Source organism: Dipodomys spectabilis, unplaced genomic scaffold (genome assembly GCF_019054845.1).
Source record: "Dipodomys spectabilis isolate Male_0828 unplaced genomic scaffold, ASM1905484v1 ptg000187l, whole genome shotgun sequence".
NCBI lineage: Eukaryota > Metazoa > Chordata > Mammalia > Rodentia > Heteromyidae > Dipodomys > Dipodomys spectabilis.
The window spans coordinates 2,152,940-2,178,856 of NW_024870864.1; the positions used below are offsets into that span (position 1 = coordinate 2,152,940).

At 41.2% G+C, this 25,917-nt stretch overlaps 1 protein-coding gene across 3 annotated transcripts; it reads left to right on the forward strand.

Annotated features, from left to right (window-relative positions):
• The first annotated feature begins 631 nt into the window (after positions 1–631).
• Znf2 (zinc finger protein 2) lies at positions 632–25,678 on the forward strand. Of its 3 annotated transcripts, XM_042695501.1 has the most exons (6): positions 650–674; positions 2,883–3,005; positions 10,222–10,288; positions 19,743–19,869; positions 22,615–22,728; positions 23,447–25,678. In XM_042695501.1, exons 2-6 carry the CDS (start codon positions 2,935–2,937, stop codon positions 24,433–24,435), a joined length of 1,368 nt encoding a protein of 455 aa, XP_042551435.1. In that variant the 5' UTR covers positions 650–674; positions 2,883–2,934; the 3' UTR covers positions 24,436–25,678. The 3 variants fall into 3 exon arrangements, with proteins under 3 accessions (XP_042551437.1, XP_042551435.1, XP_042551436.1); XM_042695503.1 differs by lacking the exon at positions 2,883–3,005 and having other exon boundaries at positions 632–674; XM_042695502.1 differs by lacking the exon at positions 650–674 and having other exon boundaries at positions 2,926–3,005; positions 10,170–10,288.
• Positions 25,679–25,917: the final 239 nt, after the last annotated feature.

Here is a 25,917-nt window from a genome sequence, read left to right on the forward strand (position 1 = left end):
CTCTTGTTCCAAAAAGCGGGCCCCAGACAACACTATGTCTACAGCTCGCCAGGTAATTCCAGCTGCATTCATGGTTGAGCATTTCTGCCACGTCTCCAGCCAGAGCCTTTGCAGCAGCACCCAGGAAAGTTGGCTGGTGTATGCTCAATTGTTAGTAGACAACCCCACTGCCTAGTTTTAAGTACGCGCACAGGTATTCTGGACTCGGCTCTTCTTTCAGGAGCAAATTTGTGCTGAGCCCTCCTTGGGTTGCAACTCCGAACACTGAACCAAACTCGGCCTCTTTGGTATAAATTTCAGAATAGTCAAGACGGAAGCAGAGATCGACATGCATTTCCTAGGACAGCCCTAGAGTAGAAGAAGTAAAAGAATGTGCCATCACATGCAGGGTACTACTTCGGGTGAGTGCAAGCGCGCCCACTTAGGAGACCACCCTACCACGTCCACCTAAATCCGGCACCTCCAGCCTCTTTCACAGGAGCAGAGACAAATGCCCATTCTTTGAACGTCACATTAGCGCGCGCCAGCCCCTGAGAACTCTGGGAAGCGTAGTCCGTGCAAAGGCAACGCATTGATCTCAAGCGCTGCTGCCAAGGATCTCTGCGCCTGCGCACTGTTTCCCGACCCGAAGCGGCCCGGTCTTCCGGGGTCCCGAGGACTCCGTGCCGCCGCAGGTGAGGGCTGCATGTCCGTGTCTTCGCCGAGCCGAGTGAGCTCAGCGTCAGAGAGAAGGGGACGCTGGGGACTTGGGGGAGCTGGAGAGGCGGGACGGGGTGGCGCGGGCGGAGCTGACTGAGTGCTGGCATCTTGGCTCGCCGAGGTGCTGACCCGAAGTTGCGCCCGCGGTGCGCATGTGGTGGGTGTGGTCTCCCGCTGTCCACCTGCAGTGTATCAGATCCTGCAGTGCAAGTTGGCACTGGGGGGGTCTCCCTCCTCTCCTGCGGTCCCATCCTCCCATAATGGGTGCTTGGTGGAACTGACCCTAAATCCCATCCCTCCTCGTCCCCCAGAAACACCCTACATTGTCTCCTTGGCCTGCGCCCCAGCGCGTGGGGTGGGGTGGGGGGTCGTGGAGGAGATAGAACCGCTGTGGCAAAAAACACTCTCATGAAGGAAATAGCAACGCCCTGGAGAAGTGACTAGAAGGGTCTAGAAAGGTTCACTGAAGCCAGCCCCGGCACAGTGTCACACTGATAATCAGGAAGCAGGTTGGATTGTTCTAATGTGAGAAAGACAGCTATTCTAGAACGAGGACCAGTGGCAGTCTGGGATGTGTGGAGGTAGTTCCGAAGCAAGCTGTGATGGACCTGAATCTTGATGGTATTTGTGGTGAGGAATGGATACAAATGACATTGCATAAGAAGAGTCAAAGAACCTGGTATCTAGATTTGCAGAGAAGGAGAGTGTGGTAAAAGCATTTGAATTTGGAATATTTGGTCGAATACTAGAACATCGGATAAAAATATATAGCCAGGGAGAGGAGTTACAGGAGGAGTTGTGCAGAGGAGGTCTGGAGCTGATGGCAAAATGCACAGTTCAAAAATTGTAGTCATGCTGGGCGCCCATGGCTCACGCCTGTAATCCTTGCTACTCAGGAGACTGAGATCTGAGGATCACGGTTCAAAGCCAGCCTGGACAGGAAAGTCTGTGAGACTCTTACCTCCAATTAACCACCAGAAAACCGGAGTGGCACCGTGGCTCAAATGGTAGATCACTCACCTTGAACTGAAGTGCACATGGACAGTGCCCAGGCTCAGAGTTCAAACCTCACAACCAACAACAACAAAATTAATTGTAGTCTTTTGCAAAGATAAGTGAATTTGGGATGAGTTGGGATTAGATTTGGGGACCATTGTTGTAGAGGTGGGAAAGGGCATGCTGAATGTGGATGGACTTGCTCAGGCACAGAAAGAAAAACATTGAATAACGACTGAGTTATGGGCAGCATTCATATTTGTAGGGCAAAGTGGGGAAGAGCCAGAGAGATTGCAGTTGTAGTGTTAGGAGGGCAAATTGGGCTAGTGGGTGCCAGTGGCTTATAATCTTATCTCCTCAGGAGTCTGAGATCTGAAGATTGAGGTTCAAAGCCAGCCAGGGAGGGCAAGAAAGTCTTTGAGACTCTACAAGTAAGTGCTAAAAAATACTGGAAGTGGAGCTGTGGCTCCAGTGATAGAGTACTAGCCTTGAGCTAAAAGGTCAGGGACAGTGCCTAGGCCTTAAATTCAAACCCCAGAACTGGTGCACAGACACACACACAGACACACACACACACACACACACACACACACACACACACACACACACACACAAGTTGGGCTAAATGCAGTATCATAGTGCCTGTAAACCGTTGAGGAGGCAGAGCTTGTCAAAACAGTCTAAAGCTGTGAAGAAATAAAAATTGTAATTACATTTGAAATATGTTAGTAAGTTTCAAGCGTATAATGTCAGATGTGTGGGAAGAAAAGAATACTGTCAGAAAATGCCAATTAACAGGCTCCAATGACCAACTGAGACTATGTCCTGAGCTATCACTCTCGATTTCCTCCCAAGGGGACTCAAACCCTAATCTGTCCTACTTATGTTAAGAATATATATGTATATATATATATATATACACACACAAATATATATACACACACAAATATATATACACACACACATATATAAAACATAGGTGTATATATAAGAGCACCAAATTTTGTGGCATTATTGCGATTTGAATTCAGGACCTCATGGTTGTTAGGCAAGCACTCTTCCACTGAGCCCATACCTCCAACCCTTCTGGTTATTTTTTTCTCCAATTTTAGCAAAAAGTTATTTGTGTAACAGGACGAAGAAGGAAGAAATGGAAAAAGGATAAACATTTTCTGCTCCCCATTCAGGAAACAGAAGTTAAACACTCACAATGATGGTCTGTTCCTCCAGACCCTGTACATGCCTGAAGACCACTACCCAGGCCCATTGACTGGGGCCCAGGGACCACCTAGATGCATACAACTGCACAGGTGAGTTACATGAGCTAAATCTTGGGAGTGGGGTATAAAAAGCATGGGTCCATACCTCCTGACCATATGCCACTAAGGTGGGGATTTGATGAAGGGGCCTGTATATGATTCATTCTCTCCCCTGGTCTTGATATGTCCAGAATGGAAAAAAACAGCCCATCTCCAAAGCAAGGCTTAAAGGGGAGGACTGTTAGATAAAGTTTAGACAATCTTAGAAGTTTAGGAGCTGGTAACCTGTAAGTGTAGTTACTCAGGAGGCTGAGATCTGAGGGTCAGGGTTTGAAGCCAGCTCAGGGAGAAAAGTCTCTGTGAGGCTCTTGTCTCCAATTAACCACCAGAAAATCAGAAGTGGTGCTGTGGCTCGAAGTGGTAGAGTGCTAATCTTGAGCAAAAAGAGCTCAGGGACAGCACCTAGACCTTGAGTTCAAGTACCACGATCAACAAAACAAAATGAAGTTTAGAACTAGAGGGATTGGTAGGAGATACACATTAGACAGGAAGATGGTCATGTTCCAGCCAGTGCATACACTGAGGCACATATGCAGCGCTCAGGTGCACTGCGACCTGTGTGAACTAAGTACTGATTGGCATTGGAAGATGGAAGGCACATGCCACATGGTGTCTTGGCCAAGAGGGGATGAACATGGACATGACCTGTGCCCTCCCCTGGCCCTAACATATCTAGGGAAAAGCAAGACTTAAAGGGAAGAATTGTAAATATAGTTTAGGCAAGCTTAGCATTAGTTGGAACAAATCCAGGGAAGTCAGGACAGAGGAGCAGCTCTAGTTCCCAGTCAAACACCACTTACAGTACCAAGTGATTCTGTGAACTCAGTTGTAGGACCACATCTGAGTTACTTGAAGGCTAAAAAAAAAAAAAACCACTAGTGCCATGTAATAGCTTGAATAGGATTTTCTATCTCCCGTCCTCGCCTTCTTCCCATTCCTCATCCATCTTTGACTTGCAGGGATGTCCAGTAGCCAAGGCAGGTTTTGGAGGAGAGGTGAAAGAAAGCTTCTACCATGGCTAAGAGACAGATTTAAAGAGAAACAAGTTCCAAAGCTAAACACTTTCTAAACCTTGTGATATTTACCTATCTGGCTTATCAGTCTCTGTCACCAGACGAGGGATGAGAGAGTTCCCTCAGCTTTGCAGTGTTCGGGCAGAATCACAGATCACTGCAATTCATACATGAAAATGGTTTTAAGCCTCTTACAATAAGGAGAGTCTCACACCATGTTAGCAAGGATTTTTATTAGTGTAACATGACAAAGTAGGGAGAAATGGGGAATGAGTAATTTTACTCATAGCTAATAATGTGACAAGAATACAAGGATACATAGCTAAGTATCCTTTCTTCACATAAAAGAAAAGACATGTGGAGTCTGGAAGAACATGTATGGGCTTACTGAGTGACCTGTAATGTGACCTCCCAGCCACAGAAACACACCAACATATGTGATGTTTCTGCCAAAGAAAGTTCATTAGAGACTCAGCATCTTAGTTTTTATTACAAGACAAAAACATACTGAATTCCAGACCCTTCTGCAGAAATGGAGATGTTTACTCTGAGCTCTCAACAAAACAGATGTATGCAGTTTAGACATGGTAGATTACCCTTATCTCTTAGGGAAGGAGGGAGGACTCACTTAAAATTGAAGGTTCCTGATACAAAGATCAATCAGGAAAGCAGAACTTTTTTTATGAACAGCAGTCTCAGGTTTGTTGTAACCTGTCTGCACACTACCTTTCCTGTTGTTTTTCCTGTACATGGAAACAAGTGCATACACTTTTAAAAACTCAGTATAAAAAAAATGTTAGAGGGGGCTGGGGATAAGGCTTAGTGGTAAGAGTGCTTGCCTAGCATGCATGAACTCCTGGGTTCAATTCCTCAGTGACATAGAAACAGAAAAAGCAGAAATGACGCTGTGGCTCAAGTGGTAGAACACTAGCCTGGAGCAAAAGAAGCTCAGGAACAGTGCCCAGGCCCTGAGTTCAAACCCCAGGACTGGCCAAAAAAAAAAAAAAAATTAGGAAATAAAAAACACTTGTATTCCATCACTCAAATTCGATTTGCACTTTAATATGTTTTTTCCTTTTTCGATGCCTTGTGCATGTGTAAATGTGTAATTTTCAGATTCTACATCCTTCATTTGATATTTGGAGAAATTATTTTTAGTATTCTGATTTTTTCTACAATTTTATTAAAATTATTTGTGCAAGGAGTTTCATTTTGACATGTCTATATATGCCTAAAGTATACCTTATTCATACTCACCCCTCTCCCTTTGACTGTGTATGTGTGTGCATGCCTGTGTGTGTTTCAGTCCTAGGGCTTGAACTCAGGGCCTGGACCTTGTCCCTCAGCTGTTTTGCTCAAGGCTAGCACTCTACCACTCGAGCCACAGCTCCACTTCCTGCTTTTTTGGTGGTTAGTTGGAGATAAGAGTCTCGTGGACTTTCCCACTTTGGCTGGCTTCAAACTTCAATCCTCAGATCTCAGTCTGTAATCCTAGGATTACAGAATAAGCCACTGGTGCCCAGATCTGACTTTTTTTTTAAACCAACAAACCATTACAGATAAAGTTTGTTTCCTTCCCAAGTTTTATTTTTGTCCTTTCTCAGATATACTCACAGTTTTTGGTGGGTATTGTCTCATAAAGATTTTTGAGGCATTATTTATGGTTTAAATTTTTTTTGGTTTATGCAACTTTATTGAAGAAAAATAAATCAATTACTAGCAGAGCTATTAGTTGATCACTCATCCATTAACAACTTGCATCATTTATTCAGTGCTGTATTAAACAGTGTATTGGAAGGTAGATTAACTAATAGCTCCAAGCCTCCTAACAATTTAAATGAAAATTCCAAAATGTTTGAGACCCTGTTTTGGAATTCAAAGGGTGTTTGACTTCCAATTTCCATTCTCTGTAGAACGAGAACAGGTCATTCCTTTATTGACATGCATAAAATACATCACATTTTCTGTTCTGCTGATGCTATAAATTCAATACCAATTCTCCAGCCACATCAGTTATGAGCATAATGTATATCATGTAACCTCAAATCTCTAACAGTGGAAGGCTTAAACAAGAATGGATGCTGCAAGAATGTTGTTTCCTTTGATGTGACAACTGAGCATCCATCTCCCTCCCCCTCAGATGGCTTCTTCAGCATATTAGAGCAGTGAGGTTTGGTTTAGTCTCATAACCAAGTTAAGAGTGAAGATATCGGCCACATAATACACATGTTCCATTTTTTAAAAAAAATTTCTGAATCTTGGGCAACTGTTCTCTTGTAACTACTTTACAGTTTCTAAAAGCAGTTATTGTCTCATAAAGATTTTTGAGGCATTTATGGTCTAAAATTTTTTGTATGAATATGTACAAAAAAGTCTATAACTTCAACTTTTTTGTTCAGTGATTATGTTTTTTTTATTTCTCTCTGTTGTTAACTGGAGACTCTAGATGATCTTTTGGGGGAATAAATATTTTGTTTTTTTATTTTTTAAGGATTTTTCATTAGCATATAGTTGTACAAAGGAGTTTTCATTTTGTCATTTCCATACATGCATATGATATACCCTACATCAAACTCACCTCCTTCATTATCACCTCATCCCCTCTCCTCTCTTCTCAAAACAATTCCAACATGTTTCATTGTTTTATTGTGAAAATACCATACAGAGGAGTTACAATTACATGGGCAAGGTAATGAGTACATTTCTTATCAAGCATTGTTGCCTCCTCCTTTGTTTCCCCTTCCCATCCCTTCCCATCTCCTACCCCCCCCCCCCCCCCCCCCGCCGTCATTGTTTTATTTTTATGCATGCTTATAGAGATCACTTTTACATATTCACCTTCTCTATTGGTCCTTCCCTCTCTGGCTGGTCCTCACCCCAACACACTCAACAGAGCCTTTAAACAGGCTATTTTAAGCTGGTAACAGCTTTGCTCATAAAAAGGCAACATTTTCCATGTTTTACTCTTTTTGTGCCAGTACTGGGGTTTGAATATAGGGCCTAGGAGTTATCCCTTGATTTTTCTTTTTATTCAAATCATTGTACAAAGGGGTTTCAATTTAACATGTCCATTTATATGTACAGTACATCTTGATCCCTTTTCTATCATTCTCCCTCTCTCCTCCCATCTATCCCATCCCATCCATCTTATATTTCTTGTTCTATTTTCACATATGTATCTAGCTCATTTTAATCCATGCTTCAAGACTTAGGATGGCATTACATTCTGCTAAACTTGTCGTAAGTTGAAAATATAGGTCAAAATACATTTAATATACCTGACTTACTGAGCATCATAATTCACTGACTGAGTGTACTGCAGACTAGTTGTTGCCACCATCTCCCCTGCCCAAAAGTCTCATGGCTGCCTGGAAGGGAGCTACAGCTCTGCCCTTCTCTGTATCCCAAGAGTATACAGCATGTGGCTAACCTGGGAAAAGGTCAGAACTTGAAATTCTCCAAAGTCTGATTGCTGCTGAATTCTTACTGCATTCTTCTTATCATAAAGTTAGAAAATTATAGTAAAAATATCACAAGTCAGGACAATCTGTACTATTTACATATATAGATATATAATGACAATTTATATTATATAAAATATTATATATCATTGATGAGCACTGAAGTTATCTGCATTTTATCACTAGGCATATTTTCCTTTGTGATTTTTTTCATGATACTCCAGTCACTTATCAAGTTTCCTTAAACGATTAGATGCATTTGGGGATTTTTTATTCTAGTCTATTGGTATATTAGCTTTGTGGTTATCTTTCCAAGAAAATAAATCATTATAGTATAAAGTTAAGTTTCCAGACAAATTTGAGTTCAAATCCTACCTCAATCTCTTACAAAGAGTAAGTGTCTTAATTTCTTTAAATAGCACATACCTTACTGATTTATGAGGATGGAAATAAATTATCTTTACTGAAAGTACTTAGCACAGTGCCTGGTAAAGAATAAATATTGAATAAGTGTTAGTTGTTATGAGTATGTGTTGAATTGTGTTCCACTGTATGGGTGGAACAAATTTCCTGCCTTAGATGTTGATAGTGTTTCAAAATTTACTTCATTATTATTATTATTATAGGGATTGAGATGATAATGTGTGAAGCACATAGGAAGTTGTACATAACCTTAAAAAAGGTTGACATTCATGATGATTAACTAAAAGCCTTGTATATATTCTTACATATTTCCTTGCATAAATTCATAGGAAATACAAATGGGCCAGAAAGTATATATGTTCCAGGTCTTTGTGACAGGTCATAGCAATCTTTCTAAAGTACAAGTCTAATGTAAGAACATCCAGGCTGCAAGTTCCACCCTCCCCAACTCCCACCCTCATCTCTGCCTGCTTTTCTAGCCTGTTTTCCCCAGCACTACTTATAGCTTGACCTTTGCACTTCTACTGGTTTTTGCACTAGCTCTTTCCACATAAAGACTGACCTCCTTATTTTGAAAAACTTAAGTTCTTCCTGCCTGAAATATTCTACCTTCTCCCTGACAAGAAAATTTCCTTAGGTCTCAGTTTTGCCAGTTTTCTGGTGGTTAACTGGAGATAAGAGTCTCACAAACTTTCCTGCCTGGGCTGGCTTTGAACCTCGATCCTCAGATCTCAGCCTTCTGAGTAGCTAGGATTACAGGCATAAGCCACCGGCACTTAATTATCCTGTCATGGGTACTTGGTATAAACACTTGGAATAAACATGGTGAATGCATGCTGATTGAGCACATGGATGAATGAAACACAAGGAACAGTGATCGTATTTCCCTGAGTGTAGGAAAGCAGCCAGCAAGACACAAACATATCCATTTCTCCTTCCCAGGACTACATTAGCTCCTCCATCCCCAGAAATCCCAGGAATCTATGACATTTTAATTAGGCTCTTGAGACAAATTTAGGTAACTCATATTTAGCCTAAAAGAGTTAGAGTTTAAAAATTCAAAGATAAATAAATCTGGTCTGCATGGAAATTGGAGCCTGCAAGTGGTTCTAGGGGAGTTGAGAGGTCAGAGGGCCAGAGGTTCTATGGTCTTTGCTCATAATGTCACTCACCCATGAATCCTTGCTTCCTAGCACTTTGGTTCCTCTGGTAATCTTGGCTGTGAGCAGGTTATCAGTACCTCCTGATAATTTCAGCTTATTACCCATGTATTGTCTTGACATATTTTAGTTTATGTTCCTGAGGAAGGATGCCATATTTTCATGCCGGCTAACCCTCGGTCTCCTGGTTACTGGTATATCGCCCAGCTGTGACCTAGTCAGTGTAGCTCCAGAACTGAGACACAGAGTCAGTGCCATGTAAATACATGGCTACCCAATGACTACTGTTTCATTTTATCATTGTATTTGTATAGTTGATATACAGAGGGGTTATACTTACATCAGGGACAATCATGTCTCCCTTTCCATTGCTATTTCTCAATCTTTTCCTCCTGTCCCCACCCACAGATATCCAGTTCATTTTCCACATAGTGTCTAGTATCACTGTTGTATTTGTTAATCCTTGTTATACCTTTTATGTGCCTCTCTTACCCTCCCAAATACATGCAAGCTAACAAACTAGACAAAAGGAAAAGAAAACAAAAACCACGGCAACTAAAGAATGTCTCTTGTTTCCTTTTCTTGGAGTTTATTTCACAGAATATTATTTTGTATGATCATCTTTCCATAGCTATTGAGCCTTTGTCCACTACTCCTATTCTTAGCCTTTGGCCTCTGTATGTTAATGACTAATGTCCTATATAATCTATCATGTCCCAGGTTTGTTTGTTTATTTTAGTCAAGGGCTACTATTTTAGCAAGAGCTATTGAATGAAGTATTTTTTTCCTTGAAGAAGCTCGGTGTTTCTTTTGATGTGTTAATTGTGTATGATTTTGTCCAATAAACATCCAGGTCAAGGTTGAATATAAATATATAAAGATAAATCTTCTCACTACCAGGAATAGAACGCTTCCCTAAGGATCCTGGTCAAACAAGCTCCATGTTTTGATCCAGCTTGCTTTCTAAGCTCTGGAATGAGCTAGAGTTGCTCCTAGCCTTATTTTACTGTGTCTGCTCTTTTGTAAGGTATTGAGAAGGGGGAGGGGGTTTTGTAGCCCACTGAGTATATTGAGAATCCTTGTTTTACTGGTTTAAAGGCTTTAAAGGCTACAGACCAGGCCTTTCCATCCCACACCTCTGCCTCACTAGGACTTGGTCCTTTGCCTGTGGAGCACACGAGGGAATGGCTGCTGTGTCTGCGCCTGCCCATTGCCAGGTAAGGTGGACTTTTGTGTTTCTGAAATACTTTTAGACACCTAAATGTCACCTTTCTTTATCTTGGAGCTTCTTTGCTCAGACCCCAGCAGGCAGATGAAGGGTTCCAAAGGGAATACTTTTCTATTTGACTTGAGGTGTCCTTCAGTGACCTTCTTTTGCCTTGAGTATATAGCCTCTAGTCTGTCACCAGGTACAAAATACCCACAGTCTTTGTTCTGAGATTACTTTGACTAAAAGCTGACAATACAGGTCTGACTGGAACAGTTGTTTTTTTTTTTGTTAGGGGTGGGGAGCAGTAGGCTGGTTGTGGTCCTCTCTTTCCCTTTAGTGCATTAATATCTGGACGGAGAGCCCCAGCGTTCCAGGGCTAGGCTAGGCCAGGGAAGTGGTACATGTTATAGAGCCCCTCAATGAGGCTGGCCAGAGCCTGAAGAGAGTCTCAGTGGATAGAGAAAGAAATTCAGCTAGCTCTATTCCAGGACACAGTCTTGAATTCCCTGCTTCTATACCAGAGCTTCTGAAGGCTCTTCTATACCAGAGCTTCTGGGGTTCTTGAGCAGGGGTGTGTGTTGGGGGGGGGGTGTTAAAGATGAAGGCTTACAGAATCCCAGAGCATTTGAGTGAAATGACATTGGCCCTAAAGAGCACCTAATCAATATGATCCGTTTTATATAAAATCATCACATGTATATAAAATGGACAATTGTTATTTAAATAAATAAATAAATAAATAAATAAATGGACAATTGATATTTAAATAAGGTCATAGATTAGATAGTAGTTTAATATCAGTGCTATTTTTTTCATTTTTATAATTATACTGCGATTACACTGAAAATTCCTTGTTTTTACAAAATATACACTTGAATGTTTTTTTTTTTTATTTTTTTTTTAATTTAATTTTATTTGTGAACATACTGTACAGAGGAGTTACAGTTACATGGGCAGGATAATGCGTACATTTCTTACCAAGCATTGCAGCCTCCTCCTTTGTTTATCCTTCACATCCCTTCCCAGCCTCCCCCTCCCCCCCTAATCTCAATCCTTCTTCTTCCCCCCCCCCCCCCCCCCCCCCCCCCCCCCGCACCAACGTTGTAAAGCTCGTTTTGGACATGACAACTTGTACTTCTCATTGTTGCAACAGGTCCACCTGTATCCTTAAACAACTGGTTTTTCCCCATCTCCTCCACAAGTTATACTGACATCAAATATAGTGAAAGCAGGGGTTATACTGTGGAGGAGGGACATACAAAACAACAAAGAGATAATCTTATAAATGTGTTAGAAACACATGCATGAAAGAAAAAAAAAACATTAAAATACACATCTAAGGGTTCATTTTCCTGACATCACATTATCTGACCTTTTCCGCTTGACTCATACATATACTAGATATTACAAATAAGGGAAACCATGGGACCTACATTTCTTTGGGCCTGGCTTACTTCACTTAATATAATTTTTTCCAAGTTTTTCCATTTCCTAACAAATGGGGCAATGTCATTCTTTCTGATGGAGGCATAGAATTCCATTGTGTATATATACCACATTTTCTTGATCCATTCATCTACAGAGGGGCATCTGGGTTGGTTCCATATCTTAGCTATGGTAAATAATGCTGCAATAAACGTAGTTGTGCTGGTAGCTTTAGTGTGGTCTTGTTTGTAAACATCAGGGTAAATGCCCAAAAGTGGGATTGCTGGGTCATAGGGGAGCTCTATGTGAAGTCTTTTGAGGAACCTCCATACTGCTTTCCAAAGTGGTTGAACAAGTTTACATTCCCACCAACAATGAGGTAAGGTTCCTTTCTGTCCACATCCCCTCCAGCATCTGTTGTTGTTAGAGTTCTTGATTTTTGCCGTTCTAACTGGAGTGAGGTGATATCTCAATGTTGTTTTGATTTGCATTTCTTTTATGGCTAGGGATGTTGAACATTTCTTCATGTGTCTATTGGCCATCCTTCTTTCTTCTTCAGAGAAGCTTCTCTTTAAGTCTTTCGCCCACTTACTTATTGGGCAGTTGTTTCTTTGAGGATTTGTTGTTGGGTGGTTTAATTTTTTGAGTTCCAAGTATATTTTAGATATGAGACCCTTGTCCGTTGTATGGCTAGTAAAGATTTTCTCCCAATCCGTGGGCTTTCTATTGATCTTGCTAGCTATGTCCTTTGCCCTGCAGAAGCTCTGCAACCTTATACAATCCCATTTGTCCAACCTTTCTTTGATTTGTTGTGTTTCCGGGTCTCTATTCAGAAAATTTCGGCCTGAGCCAAGGAGACCCAGGGTTTCTCCTATTCCATCCTGTAATGTTTTCAGAGTGTCTGCTTTGAGTTCAAGGTCTTTGATCCATTTGGAGTTGATTCTGGTGCAGGGTGATATATAAGGATCTAGGTTTAGTTTTCTACATGTAGTTAACCAGTTTTGCCAGCACCATTTACTGAAGAGGCTGTCTGTCTTCCATTCTATTGTTTTAGCTCCCTTATCGAAGATTAGATGGCTATAGGTCTGTAGGTTCATTTCTGGGTTTTCAATTCTATTCCATTGGTCCTGAGGTCTGTTCTTATGCCAATACCAAGCTGCTTTGATTACTATGGCTTTATAGTAGAGTTTGAAATTTGGTATTGATATTCCTCCAGCAGTATTCTTTCCGTTGAGGAGCGTTTTTGCTATTCGGGGTCTTTTATTGTTCCATATGAATTTTTGGATTTCCTCTTCTATTTCCTTGAAGAATGAGGGTGGAATTTTGATAGGTATCGCGTTGAATTTGTAGATAGCCTTGGGAAGTATTGCCATTTTCACGATGTTAATCTTTCCAATCCAGGAGCATGGGAGGTTTTGCCATTTTTTAAGTTTTTTAAGTTGATTTCCTTTTTCAAGATTTTAAAGTTTTCATCATAGAGGTCCTTCACTTCTTTAGTTAAGTTAATTCCTAGGTATTTTATTTTTTGTGGGGCTATTACAAATGGAGTTGCTTCCCTAATTTCAGCCACACTTTTCTCATTGTTGGCATACAGAAAAGCCATTGATTTTTGGGGGTTAATTTTATAACCTGCTACTTTGCCAAAGTTTTGAATCAGCTTGAGTAATTTGGGAGTGGAGTCTATGGGATTCTTTAAATACAAGATCATGTCATCTGCAAAGAGGGAGAGTTTTATTTCTTCTTTCCCTATTTGGATCCCCTTTATGTCTGCATCTTGTCTTATTGCTGTAGCTAGGCATTCTAATACTAGATTGAAGAGAAGTGGAGAGAGTGGGCATCCCTGTCTTGTTCCTGAGTTAAGAGGAAATGGCTTTAGTTTTTCACCATTGAGTATAATGCTGGCTGTAGGTTTGTCATATGCAGCCTTTATTGTATTGAGGAATGTTCCATGGATTCCTAATTTTTCCAAAACCTTCATCATAAAGGGGTGTTGGATCTTGTCGAATGCTTTTTCTGCGTCTATTGAGATAACCATGTGGTTCTTATTCTTGCTCCTGTTGATGTGATGAATAATATTAATTGATTTGCGTATATTGAACCAGCTTTGCATCCCTGAAATGAATCCTGTTTGATCGTGGTGTATGATTTTTTGGATGAATTGTTGAAGTCGATTGGCCAAAATTTTGTTGAGAAGTTTTGCATCAATGTTCATCAAAGAAATGGGTCTATAGTTCTCTTTCTTTGATGAGTCCCTGCCTGGTTTTGGGATGAGGATTATGATGGGGCTTCATAGAATGTGTTCGGTAGTGAGCTTTCTCTTTGAATTTCATTGAAGAGTTGGAGGAGTATTGGTGTGAGCTCTGCTTTGAAGGCCTTGTAAAATTCCGCTGTAAAACCATCTGGTCCTGGACTTTTCTTAGCTGGGAGGTCTCTTATTGCTGTTTCTATTTCAATGCTTGATATGGGCCTGTTAAGCTGGTTTAACTCATCTTGGTTTAGTTTTGGCATGTCAATATTTGCTAGGAAAAGGTCCATTTCTGTCAAGTTCTCAAACTTATTAGCATAAAGTTTTGAGAAGTATTCCCTTATAATGTTCTGAATCTTGGTTGTTTCCGTGGTGATGTTTCCATTCTCATCTCTGAGTTTATTAATTTGGGTGTGTTCTCTTCTTTTTCTGATAAGATTTGCTAAGGGTCTGTCAATTTTGTTAAGTTTTTCGAAGAACCAACTCTTTGTTTTGTTGATTCTTTCTATAGTTTTTTTGGATTCTAATTCATTTAATTCTGATTTAATTTTGATTATTTCTTTCCGTCTACTGGATTGGGGTTTATCTTGCTGCTCTTTTTCAAGGAGGTTTAGATGTGTCATTAAATTGTTAGTTTCAGATCTCTCCAATTTGTTGATGTAGGAGCTCAGAGCTATAAACTTGCCTCTGAGTACTGCCTTTGCTGTGTCCTAGAGGAGCTGGTAATTTGTGTGTTCATTTTTGTTGAATAGCATGAACATTTGAATTTCCTTTCTAATCTCTTCCATGACCCACTCTTGATTCAGCAGTGTGTTGTTCAGCCTCCATGTGATACTGCACTTTCTTTGGTGGCTTTTGGTGTTGAGTTCTAATTTTATTCCCTTGTGGTCAGAGAGAATGCAAGGTATAACTTCAATGTTTCTGAATTTAGACAAGTTTGCTTTGTGGCCTAAAATGTGGTCTATTTTAGAAAACGTTCCATGTGCTGCTGAGAAAAACGTGTATTCTGATGCTGCTGGGTGAAATGTTCGGTAGATGTCTGTTAAGTCTAGTTGATCTATGCAGCTGTTTAGATCTGCGGTTTCTCTGTTGAGTTTTTGCCGAGTTGATCTATCTAGGTGGGAGAGTGGTGTGTTAAAATCCCCAACAATTAATGTCTTTGGATCTATATGGGATTTGAGGGAAAGTAGTGTTTCTTTGATAAATTTGGGTGCTCCATTGTTTGGCGAATAGATATTTAGAATTGTAATATCCTCCTGAAGGAGAGATCCTTTAATTAGTATGTAGCGACCTTCTTTATCTCTTCTCACGAATTTTAATTTGAAGTCTATTTTATCTGATATTAAGATTGCAACTCCCGCCTGTTTATGGGGGCCGTTTGCTTGGTAGATTTTGTTCCAGCCTTTAACATTGAAAATGTGTTTGTTTTTACGGGCAAGATGTGACTCCTGCAGGCAGCAGATAGAAGGGTCTTGTTTTTTAATCCAACTAGACAGTCTATGTCGCTTAATTGGAGAGTTCAGTCCCTTAACGTTAAGAGATAGGACTGAGAGGTATTTGGGAGTTCCTGCCATGTTATCCACCTTCTTGGGGGCTGCGAAAACTGGGTTCTTCCTATGGTTCTTGGATTCTCAGTTTGGGTGCAGTTTCTTGGCCTTTGTTGCGGTCTTGTTGGTTTTCTATGTGTAGGACATCTTTAAGCATCTTTTGTAGGGCTGGTTTGGTGGAGATGTATTGTTTCAATTTTTCTTTGCTATGGAAGGTTTTTATTTGGCCTTCAGTTATGAAGGAGAGTTTAGCTGGGTACAGTATTCTTGGTTGATAGTTGTTTGTTTTTAGGGCATGGCATACATCATTCCAGGCTCTTCTTGCTTTGATTGTCTCTGCTGAGAAATCTGAGGTGATTCTAATTGGTTTCCCTTTATAGGTGATTACCCTTTTCTCCTTGACAGCTTTAAGGATCTTTTCCTTGGTCTGAGTTGATCCTGTATGGATTATAATGTGACGGTGGGATGTCCTATTCTGGTCTGGTCTATTTGGGGTTCTAAAAGCTTCTTGTATCTGAATAGGCCTATCTTTTTGTATGTTTGGGAAGTTCTCTGCTAGGATCCTGTTAAACAAATTTCCTAGACCATTAACTTCTGTTTCTAGGTGCTCCTCTATACCCATTATCCTTAGATTAGGCCTTCTGATGGTGTCTTCCAGGTGTTGGATAGATCTATCATACTTTTTGGACTTGTCTTGGATGGTTGTATGTTCTTTCTCAATAATATCTAGGCTGTCTTCAATCCCTGAGATTCGATCTTCTGCATGGTCTAACCTGCTGTCAAGACTCTCTACTTTGTTTTTTATCTCTTTTCCTTCTAATTGGTCAGCTTTGATGGCTTCAAGTTCTTTGTTGAAGCTCTGTTTTAGGTCTTGTATGAATTTCTTTACTTCCTTAATTTGGTGTTCAGTGTTTGTTCTCAAATCACTTAGTTGATTGGTTATGGTTTCTTTGGACTCCCATTCCTTCTGTTGGGTTCCATTCAGCATTCCCTTTGTGGTCTCCCTGACTTCCTTCAGCTCTTTGTTAATGGATTCCATGAATGCCTTTAGTGATCTTTGTGTGTTCTCTACCTGGTCTCTCAATTCCTGAATTACTCTTTGATTAGCTTCCTCCCGTTTGTGGGATTCCTGCAGTTCTCTTTCCTCCCGTTCGTGGGATTCCTGCAGTTCTCTTTGAGTGTTCTCAGCCTGCTCACGCCATTGCTCCCTTTCTCTTTGAGTATTCTCAAGTTGTTCACGCAAATCCTGTATCAGTTTTTGAGTAGCTTCCTCATGCTTATGATATTCCTGTATAAACTTTTGGGATGCCTCCTCTCTCTCCCTATCACGCTCATACAGAGTCCTTTGTAAGTTGTCAAACTTCTCATTTATCATGTTTGCCACTAGTGTTTGTAGAGCTATTTGGGAACTCTCCTCTGGATTGTTCATTATCTGATCTGACCCCTGATTATCAAGATTGGGAATTGAGATACCCGGATTTGCCATTTTTCTTGTGTTTTTCCGGCTTACTCTGCCCATTTGAGATGAAAATAGCACCAGTTTTGTGCTAGAACACTATCTTAAGGCAACCATCAACCAACGTTTGCATTTATACAGTCAATAGTCTACAGATACAATCTAGTTCAACAGATACATGTATTCAACATCAAACAACTATATGTTAATGGGCTTCGAACCGCAGAGAAGAATTTGGAAAACCAGAAATTTTTAGGGTTAGGGAGAGATGTGGGTAAAAATTAGGAATAGATTGGTGTGGGGAGGCACAGGGAGAGTTAACTATGTCCTAATCTCAATGCAGGAAATAGGTTGGGTAGGATGCAAGTAGAGAGGGAGAGAAAAAGAAGAAAGGGAAAGGGAAATGAAAAGAGACCAGAAAAAAAATTAGAAACATAAAAATTAATATAGTTATGGAGATTGAAAGACCATCTATTTAGGGAGGAATGTGAATATAATGAGAAAACAGGAGGGAGATAGAGGAGATGTGAAAAACTTAAAAAATGCTTAAAATATTATATAGGTATAAAGAGGTAGTACTGCTATTAAGGAATTTAAGTCTCAGAGGTTTTGGATTGAGTAATAAATTTGTGGATTAAGTGTGTACACAATGGGGGATAGGGTCTACTAGTTAACTATGGGTTTATCTGAGGATGTGCAGGACAAGAGTTAAGTCACATACAGAAGAACAAAAGAAAGGAAAAGGTGAAAAGGATAAGGGAGAAAAAAAAAAGATCAGAAGTTCAGTAGAGCTAGACAAAAAACAAAAAGATAATTAAGAAAGAAAGAAAAAGAGAGAGAAGACAAGAAAAGAAAGGAAAACGTACATTCACGTATTCCTAAAATAAAAATTATAAGAGGGAAAAAAAAGTTACTGGAAAACAATTATTTTTTCAAAAAAGGCAAAAATTAAAGATTAATAAAAGTTTTAGAAAAGGAAAAAAAAATTTATATATATATAAGGTACCAAAAAAAAAAAAGAAAAAAGAAAAGAAGAAAAAAAAGTTCTTTGATTTTTTTTTTTTTGATTTTTTTGGGAGGGGTGGGAAGAATCCTGTATCTCCCTTTTGTCTGTAACCAGCCTCTTGTTGGAGTCTCTGGTCAGCTTGAGGTCCTGTGGCTTGATTGGTTTCTTAAGTCAGTTTATTCGAACAGGCAGAAAAATGCTCTGCTTTACCCAAGATTTTGAGATCCCCCTCCCAGGTTAGGAGGTTAGGGGGATCACCCAGGGAGGGTGATCTGCTTTGAGAATCACAAAAGAGGGGTGATGAGGCTAGGTTCTGGTAGAGTTGAGGCCTTTCAACAAACAGTAGCTTTTCCCTGGGGCTATTTTGTGAAAAATTCACAGAGCCCACCCTGGAGCCATTCTCAGGGTTTCTGTTTTTCAATTGATTGTGGAGGCTGCTAGAGGGAGGGGCAGCCTCTGGCTCTGGTTACCCAGTGAGGAAAGCCACTCCAATGGCTGGTGCCTGAGCTGGGTGACTTTTCCCTGGATGGAGCTGAGTCTGGCAGGTCACTTTGCCGTTAAGTTCTTGTGACCTGTTTTATGACTCGTTTTATTCCAAGGCCTGAGTTGGAGCTAGCAGCTCCTCTGAGCTTTGTCGGTATCCAAGATGGAGATCACCGGTGCTGGGGGGGAGGGGTGGCCTTCCCTCCTCTGCTCCCGGAGAAGGAGTGAGGATGTCGGGCTTCTACTCATGCCGAGTCTTGGATCCTGGTCTCTGGTCTGCAAAGTGCAGGATGAAGTTGTCCGCTCCTTGTCGGTTCTTGCTGGTGTTGAGTAGAATCCGCTCGTACGCTGCGTCTGGCTCCTTCGTCCCGGACTCTCTGTGTGAGCGCTCAGGTATGGCCGCGGCTGCGGTCGCCGCCGCGACCCTGCCGCCGCCGCCGCGGCTGCTGGCAGGCGCTCAGATGTGTCTCCTTGTCTTGGCTTCCCCTCTCTTGTCTAACTCTCTGTCCTGTGATGGCACACTTGGTGTGATTCTCTGGCTTAGGACTGTTCACTGGAACTCTAAACCTGCTTTCTATGCGAGAATTTGTTCAGATTCCAGCTTCTCCTCCGCCATCTTCCCGGAACTACACTTGAATGTTTAGGAGTTAAAAAAAAGTGATGTTTATAAGTTTCTCAAGAAGTTCAGGGAAAGGAATAGGAGAATGTATATAAAAAGGACAGAAAGACAAAGCAAATGTTGAACATAATAACATTTCAAAACCTGAGTGAATGATATGTGGGAAGTTTTGTCCTAGTCTTTCCAATTTTCTGTAATCTGAAGAAGAGCTTCTGGATGTCAGGTAGTGGTGTAGGATGTGGCCCACACTCCTCTGCAGGGTGATGGGATCATGACCACAAACTTCAGGCCTTCATGATTGAGCCACTTTCCCCAATTCCTCAAAGCCCTACTCTGTCAGAATCATTCCCCGCTCCTGCCTTCTCCATATTCTCCAGGGCTGTCACCTTTATGACAGCTCAGTGTGGCCCAAATCAAAAGAAGAGCTATAGGGCTGGGAAGGTGTCTCAGTGGTAGAGTGCTTACCTCTCATGCACGAAGCCCTGGGTTCAATTCCTTAGCACCACGTAAGCAGAAAAAGGCAGAAGTGGCACTGTGGCTCAAGTGGTAGAGCATTAGCCTTGAGCTGAAGAGCTGAGGGAGAGCGTCCAGGCCCAGAGTTTAGGCCCTATGATCACCACCACCACCACCAACAACAACAAAAGAGCTATGAGTAAGGGAAGCTGTCATTGTATTTTCAGGAATCAGTGACATTCGAGGATGTATGTGTGATTTTCACGGATGAAGAGTGGAAGTATCTGGTTCCTGTGCAGAAGGCCCTTTACAAGGTGGTGATGCTAGAGAACTACCAGAACATTGTCTCTCTGGGTAAGGAGCTTCCTATGAGGAGTTTGGACCTGTACTGTGCTAGTGTGGACCTGGGAGACTGAGAAATTGTTTCTTCCCCAGCTTGTATTCTGAGCCACCTAACAAATAAAAGAGCCAAAGGATATAGTTTAGGTATGCAATGGCTTTTTTTTTTTTGCCAGTCCTGGAGCTTGAACTCAAGGCCTGGGCACTGTCCCTGAGCTTCTTTTGGTGAAGGCTAGTACCCTACCACTTATTGTATTGGGACAAAAGAGTATATATATATATTTTTCTATTTATTGGTACTAAGGAATCAAACCCAGGGCTTCATACATGCTAGGCAAGCACTCTATCACTAAATCACATTCCCAGCCCAGCATTAGCTATCTTAATACTGAATCCAAGCACTGGACAATTGTGCTCCCTGAGATGTTAGGAATGCTGGACCACCACAGGCCTCCTGACCTAGCAGCCTGGCTTGTCAAAGCAGGAAGAGCTGGAGACAAGGTAGAATGTCTGCTAGAGGCAGGGAGCTGCCTCTCCAGATGCAGCAAGCACAAGTCACATATGCCTGGGTCTTCTCCTAGCTTGCCAGTCAGGCAGTATTCTCTGTTCCATCCTGGTATGTTTTGCTCAGGGGAAATTTCCCCTTATGGAAGCTAGAAAAGAGATAAGAAATGTCTCTTCAAGATGCGTTGTAGGGTTGGGAATGTGGCTTAGTTGTAGTGTGCTTGCCTAGAATGCATGAAGCCTTGGGTTCGATTCCTTAGTATCACATAAACAAAAAAGCCAAAAGTGGTACTGTGGCTCAAATGGTAGAGTTCTAGCCTTGAGCAAAAGAAGCTCAGGGACAGTGCCCAGGCCCTGAATTCAAGCACCAGGACTGGCAAAAAAAAAGGATGTATTGTACTCATAAACTAACAATGTAACATGTTGAATAATATCCCCTTTGTACAACTACTTAAAGATAATAAAAATATATTTTTTTAAAGAAGAAATGTCTTCTAAAAAGGGAAATATGAAAAGCAGGGAACACAACTTTATGTCTGCTTAGGTCACCAAAGATGTGTTTAATTTGGAGAATTTGTCTTGAGAACAATCTTAGAGATCCACAGTAGTCACATTTCAATTATAGAGATATGTATGATAAGGGAATAATTAAGAGCTACTGCTAATGTCAGGTTAATGAGAAGTTGGGCTTCAGTAGTAGTGAGAGCCTCTCAGGAGCTTCAAAAGTAAGAGGCATACTGGGAAACACCTGTTGTCCTAGCTCAAGCAAGAGGTTATCTAAAGCCCAGGAACTAGAGACCATCTGGACAAATAGTGGGAATCTCTTTTTTAAGAAAAGTCTGAGAGTGCACAGATTCAGAAAGAAGCAGGCTGAGATACGTAGCCGATAACAGTAAGGAGGATTTTTAAAAAGCAAGCCTAAACAGGCAGAATAGAATATTTAAGGAAGCTACTAAGTCTTTGTCACAAGCTCTAGCAGGGTAGAATATTAGGGAACATGGAACACTTAAGATCAGAGAAGAAAAGCAACAGGGAAATGATAGATATGCCTCTCTTTCCCACAGAGCAAGGGAAGCTTATGACTCAAGCCATTTCCTAGAGAGAATCTGTGTTTTCTGGAGTACGAAATGGTTTCAGTTTAATATGTCCATTTAGGTGTACAACACACTTTGATCTGAGTCATCCCTTCCATCATTCTCCCTATCCTATTTATCCCTTCCCACCCATCTCATTTCCTAGTTCAGTTTTCACACATGTACATTGCTGTATCCACCTACCCTTCCTTCTTTTTTATTCATCTTTCCCCTTCCCTTAGCTCCTCACCCCTCCCAGTCAAGATATGTTTCAGCTTCCTGGTGTTCATATTGTTGAACTGCCTGTCAGTTGTTCAAAGAAGTTACACTGTGGACTCTCCCTCCTGCCTATACTGTCCTTTGTTCAGTTTCACGTATATATGCATATGGTCCCATATGTTTTCACATATGCTTACGTTTTAGGTCTAACTTCCACATATGAGAGAAAATATATAAAACTAAAAATGGATAGATTTGTTTCTAGTAAAGACTAAGTGTATCAGGCACTGGGCATTTCAATGCTTATCATACCATTGTGTGTTATTTGCAAAACAGTTAAAACATCATTAAAGTGTTGAGGTAGGTTAGTGTTCATTGAAATTATTTTTAATTTATTATTACATGAAAAAATACTGTTTTAGGTCCACATTATTTCATTATCCATTTTTAACAGACTGCATCTGAAAGTATCTTTTAGTATTAAACTGAGTAGAAAGAAATAAATGAATTAATACAAAGTAGGAAAGATGATTTTTCTTTTAATGTGTACAGACCTTTAATGTTCCTACAATTGATTTCTTTTTTTTTTTTAAGCATAAGACTAAGTATACACAAATAAAAGTAAGTAACTTTCTTAAGCTTTTTTTTTTTTTCTCAAGATGGGCTTTGTGTATACTCATTTTCCCTGAGCCAGGGCCTACCTTCATTGTACCTTGGCCCAGGAGCAAAGCTTCCCTTCTACTTCATGTGCATTCTAGTGAATGTATTCTACACTCAAACCAAGTGCTATTTCCCCCACTCTAGAGCCTCAGACTTTTCCTCCACTCAGAGCTTCCCCTACTGGCCTGCACTGTCTGCCTTTGCGTCGTCTTTCTGAAAGACATAGGTTCCAGGATCAAGCTTGGAATAGTTATATATTTTCATCACAAGTAGTCACCTGGTTTGTTTCTTTCCCCATGAGCAGGACTTCCAGTTCTTCAACCTGATGTGATTTTTCAGTTGAAGAAAGGGGACATGTCATGGAAGGAGGGTCTTCATGGATCTGAGGAGAAAGAGTGTCCAGAGAGTCTTGCTCTAGGTAATGAACAGGATGAAGTAGTTTTGGTTTATGTTTGTGACTTTGGAGGGAACCCAGAATATTGCATATCACCTTTTGTTTCCTCAAAGTGTTATCTGAGTATTTTTAATTTATTATTTGTTTACTATTTTTTTGTGCTAGTTATGAGGCTTGAACTCAGAGGCTGGGTGCCATCTCTGAGCTTTTTTGCTCAAGGCTAGTGCTCTACCACTTGACCCACAGCTCTCCTCCCACCATTTTTTTGGTGGGGGGGTGCATAATTAGAGATAAAGGTCTCAAGGACTTTCTGGGATGGCTTTGAATTGAGATCCTCAGATCTCAGCACTACCAGTGTCTGGCTTAAGTATTTCTTTTGTAGTGTCCGTCAACTTTCTCTTTCCCCTCTACACCTTAAGGGGAAAGTATTATTTGTCTATATTCACCAATTGTGTATGTTCTTAAGTATTTCCCATTTCCCACTCATATTTTGATATTGTCCCTCAACCTCTTCACTCCACCTACATCTAATTATCCTGTCCAGCTTCCTATAGACATTGTCCTATTCTGTGGTCTCTTCCTTTCCTCTTCCTCTTTCCTGAACCTCAGGCTTTCCCTAGAATGTAGGAACAAGTAGTGCCAGGACCATGCATTATTTTCAGATCCATTAGGGCATCTCTTCTTTCCCCTACAATATTTTCTGGCCCAGAGATAGTGCCTTTTTGTTTTCTCTTTGTTCTAGTATGGAAGACTAAGCCTGACCTTCAAGATGCTTCAGAAGAAGGAAAACTGAGGGAAAGTCTTGAAAGACAAAGTCCTCTGTGTCCTAAAATTGAAGTTCAAGCACCAGAGGGTGGGTTGAAAACAAAGAAGAAAAGCCTCTCAGTGGAACCTTGCAAGAAATTCTATTCCCAGGACAAAAGCTTGAAGAGAGGATTACCCAAGAAAGTCCTCACTAAAGATCGAGATCAGGAATGCAGTGATTGTGGGAAGACTTTCTTTGACCACTCATCACTCATCCGCCACCAGAGGACTCATACTGGAGAGAAGCCTTATAACTGCCCCGAGTGCAGGAAGGCCTTCAGTCACCGAAGCAGTCTCAGCAGACATTTGATGTCCCACACTGGGGAGAGCCCCTATGAGTGCAGCGTGTGTGGCAAGGCTTTCTTTGACCGGTCATCCTTAACTGTACATCAGCGGATTCACACAGGAGAGAAGCCCTTTAAGTGCAGCGAGTGTGGAAAAGCCTTCTTTGACCGGTCATCCCTTACTCGACACCAGAGAATTCATACTGGAGAAAGTCCTTATGAATGTCATCAGTGTGGGAAAGCCTTTAGCCAGAAGAGCATTCTCACTCGCCATCAGCTGATCCACACTGGCAGGAAGCCGTATGAGTGCAATGAGTGTGGGAGAGCCTTCTATGGTGTCTCCTCGCTGAACAGACACCAGAAAGCTCATGCTGGGGAGCCGCGCTATCAGTGTAATGAGTGTGGCAAAGCATTCTTTGAACGCTCTTCCCTCACACAACATCAGAAGATCCACACCGGAGACAAGCCATATGAATGCAGCCAGTGTGGGAAAGCCTTCAGCCAGAGGTGCCGGCTTACGCGACATCAGAGAGTACATACAGGAGAGAAGCCCTTTGAGTGCAGTGTGTGTGGGAAAGTTTTCAGCTCAAAATCATCTGTGATTCAACACCAGAGGCGTTATGCCAAACAGGGAATAGACTGAGTTGGGTTGAAGCTCCAGTCAAACCAAAAAAAAAAACACCTCTCCAAAGATAGGTCTTCCTGTCGTAAACAAACCTGACATCTGCTCATTCTGCCCATTCTGGCCACTGCTTGTGCATCATGAGTGTTAGAGCAGACATCCTGTACCTACTATGTTGTAGAACAAGCATGAGGTGTGCAAGTGAGGAAATGACTCTACATTCCAAAATTGGGAAAGGGACTGGAGTGTTTCTCAATGGTAGAACATTGTGTAGCTTGTGGGAAGCCCTGTGTTTCATCTCTAGCACTGAAAAAAAAAAAAGGAAACATTATCAAACAATAGGATAGATGTTAGCAGTGGATCCTCACACATACCTCCTGTCAGAACCTCAGTCCTAGGAATCCCTGCACTTTAAATAACTAGAAACTCCTACAGGAAGAGAAAGGCACAATTAATAGATGGCAGGAGTATTTCTTCCAGAGAGATATTCACAACTCCACTTCTAGCTTTTTGGTAGTTAATTGGAGAGAGGAGTCTCATAGACTTTGCCTGCATGGGCTGGCTTCAAACCCCATCCTCAGATATCAGCCTCCTGAGTAGGGTTGCAAGCATAAGCCATCAGAGAAAGTCTTTTTCTCTTTGCCACTATGCTCTAGTTTTATAATATACATACATGTGTTGCTTCCAGCTAGATTGTAAGCACTTGGAGGTATGACTTACAGGTCTATATCTCATAGAGTACCTTGTAAATAGTAGGTGCTCATTATTTACTGTCTGCCTTAATGTGCCCCCCCCCCCCCCACCAAACTTGACATCCTGACTCAGAATTCTTGTGGTACCTCAGCCCAGCTCTACATTTTTATTTTATTGACTCAGGCACTAAGCAATCTTTAGGTATCTGTATTCTTTTTCTAGTCACATAAAGTGAAACATTAAAAAAAACCAAACACGTGTTTTTGAAAACTCTGGAATTAAATTCCATGAATCCTAATGGATATTAAAGTAGATTTTTCCCAGAAGGGAAAGATCCAGGAAGTTGATTTGCCAAACAGATCCCTTACAACCTAACACATCTAAATCATTGTATATGTGTGTGTGTGTTTGTGTGTGTGTGAGACAGCGAGAAGAGAGAGAGAGAGAGAGAGTTGAACTCCAGGCTTTACACTCTTGCTCAGTTTTTTCTGGGGCTCATGCCCTCAGCTTTTCTGCTGAAGGCTGGTGCTCTACCATTTGAGCCACATCTCTACTTCCAACTTTATGCTGGTTAAATGGGTTAACAGTCTCATGGATTTGTCTGCTCTGGCCGGCTTTGAACTTTCTCAGGTTTCAGCCTCCTGAGTAGCTAGGATTATAGTGTGAGCTACTAGCACCCAGCAAGCCTATAAATCTTAAGTCTGCCTTAGAGCACATGAATGGCAGGGAATACTTTTCATGTGTGGACTTTTGTAGCAGCTTGGAGAAAAAAAATGTCGTAGAATCTATGGGTGTAGATAATATATTGTT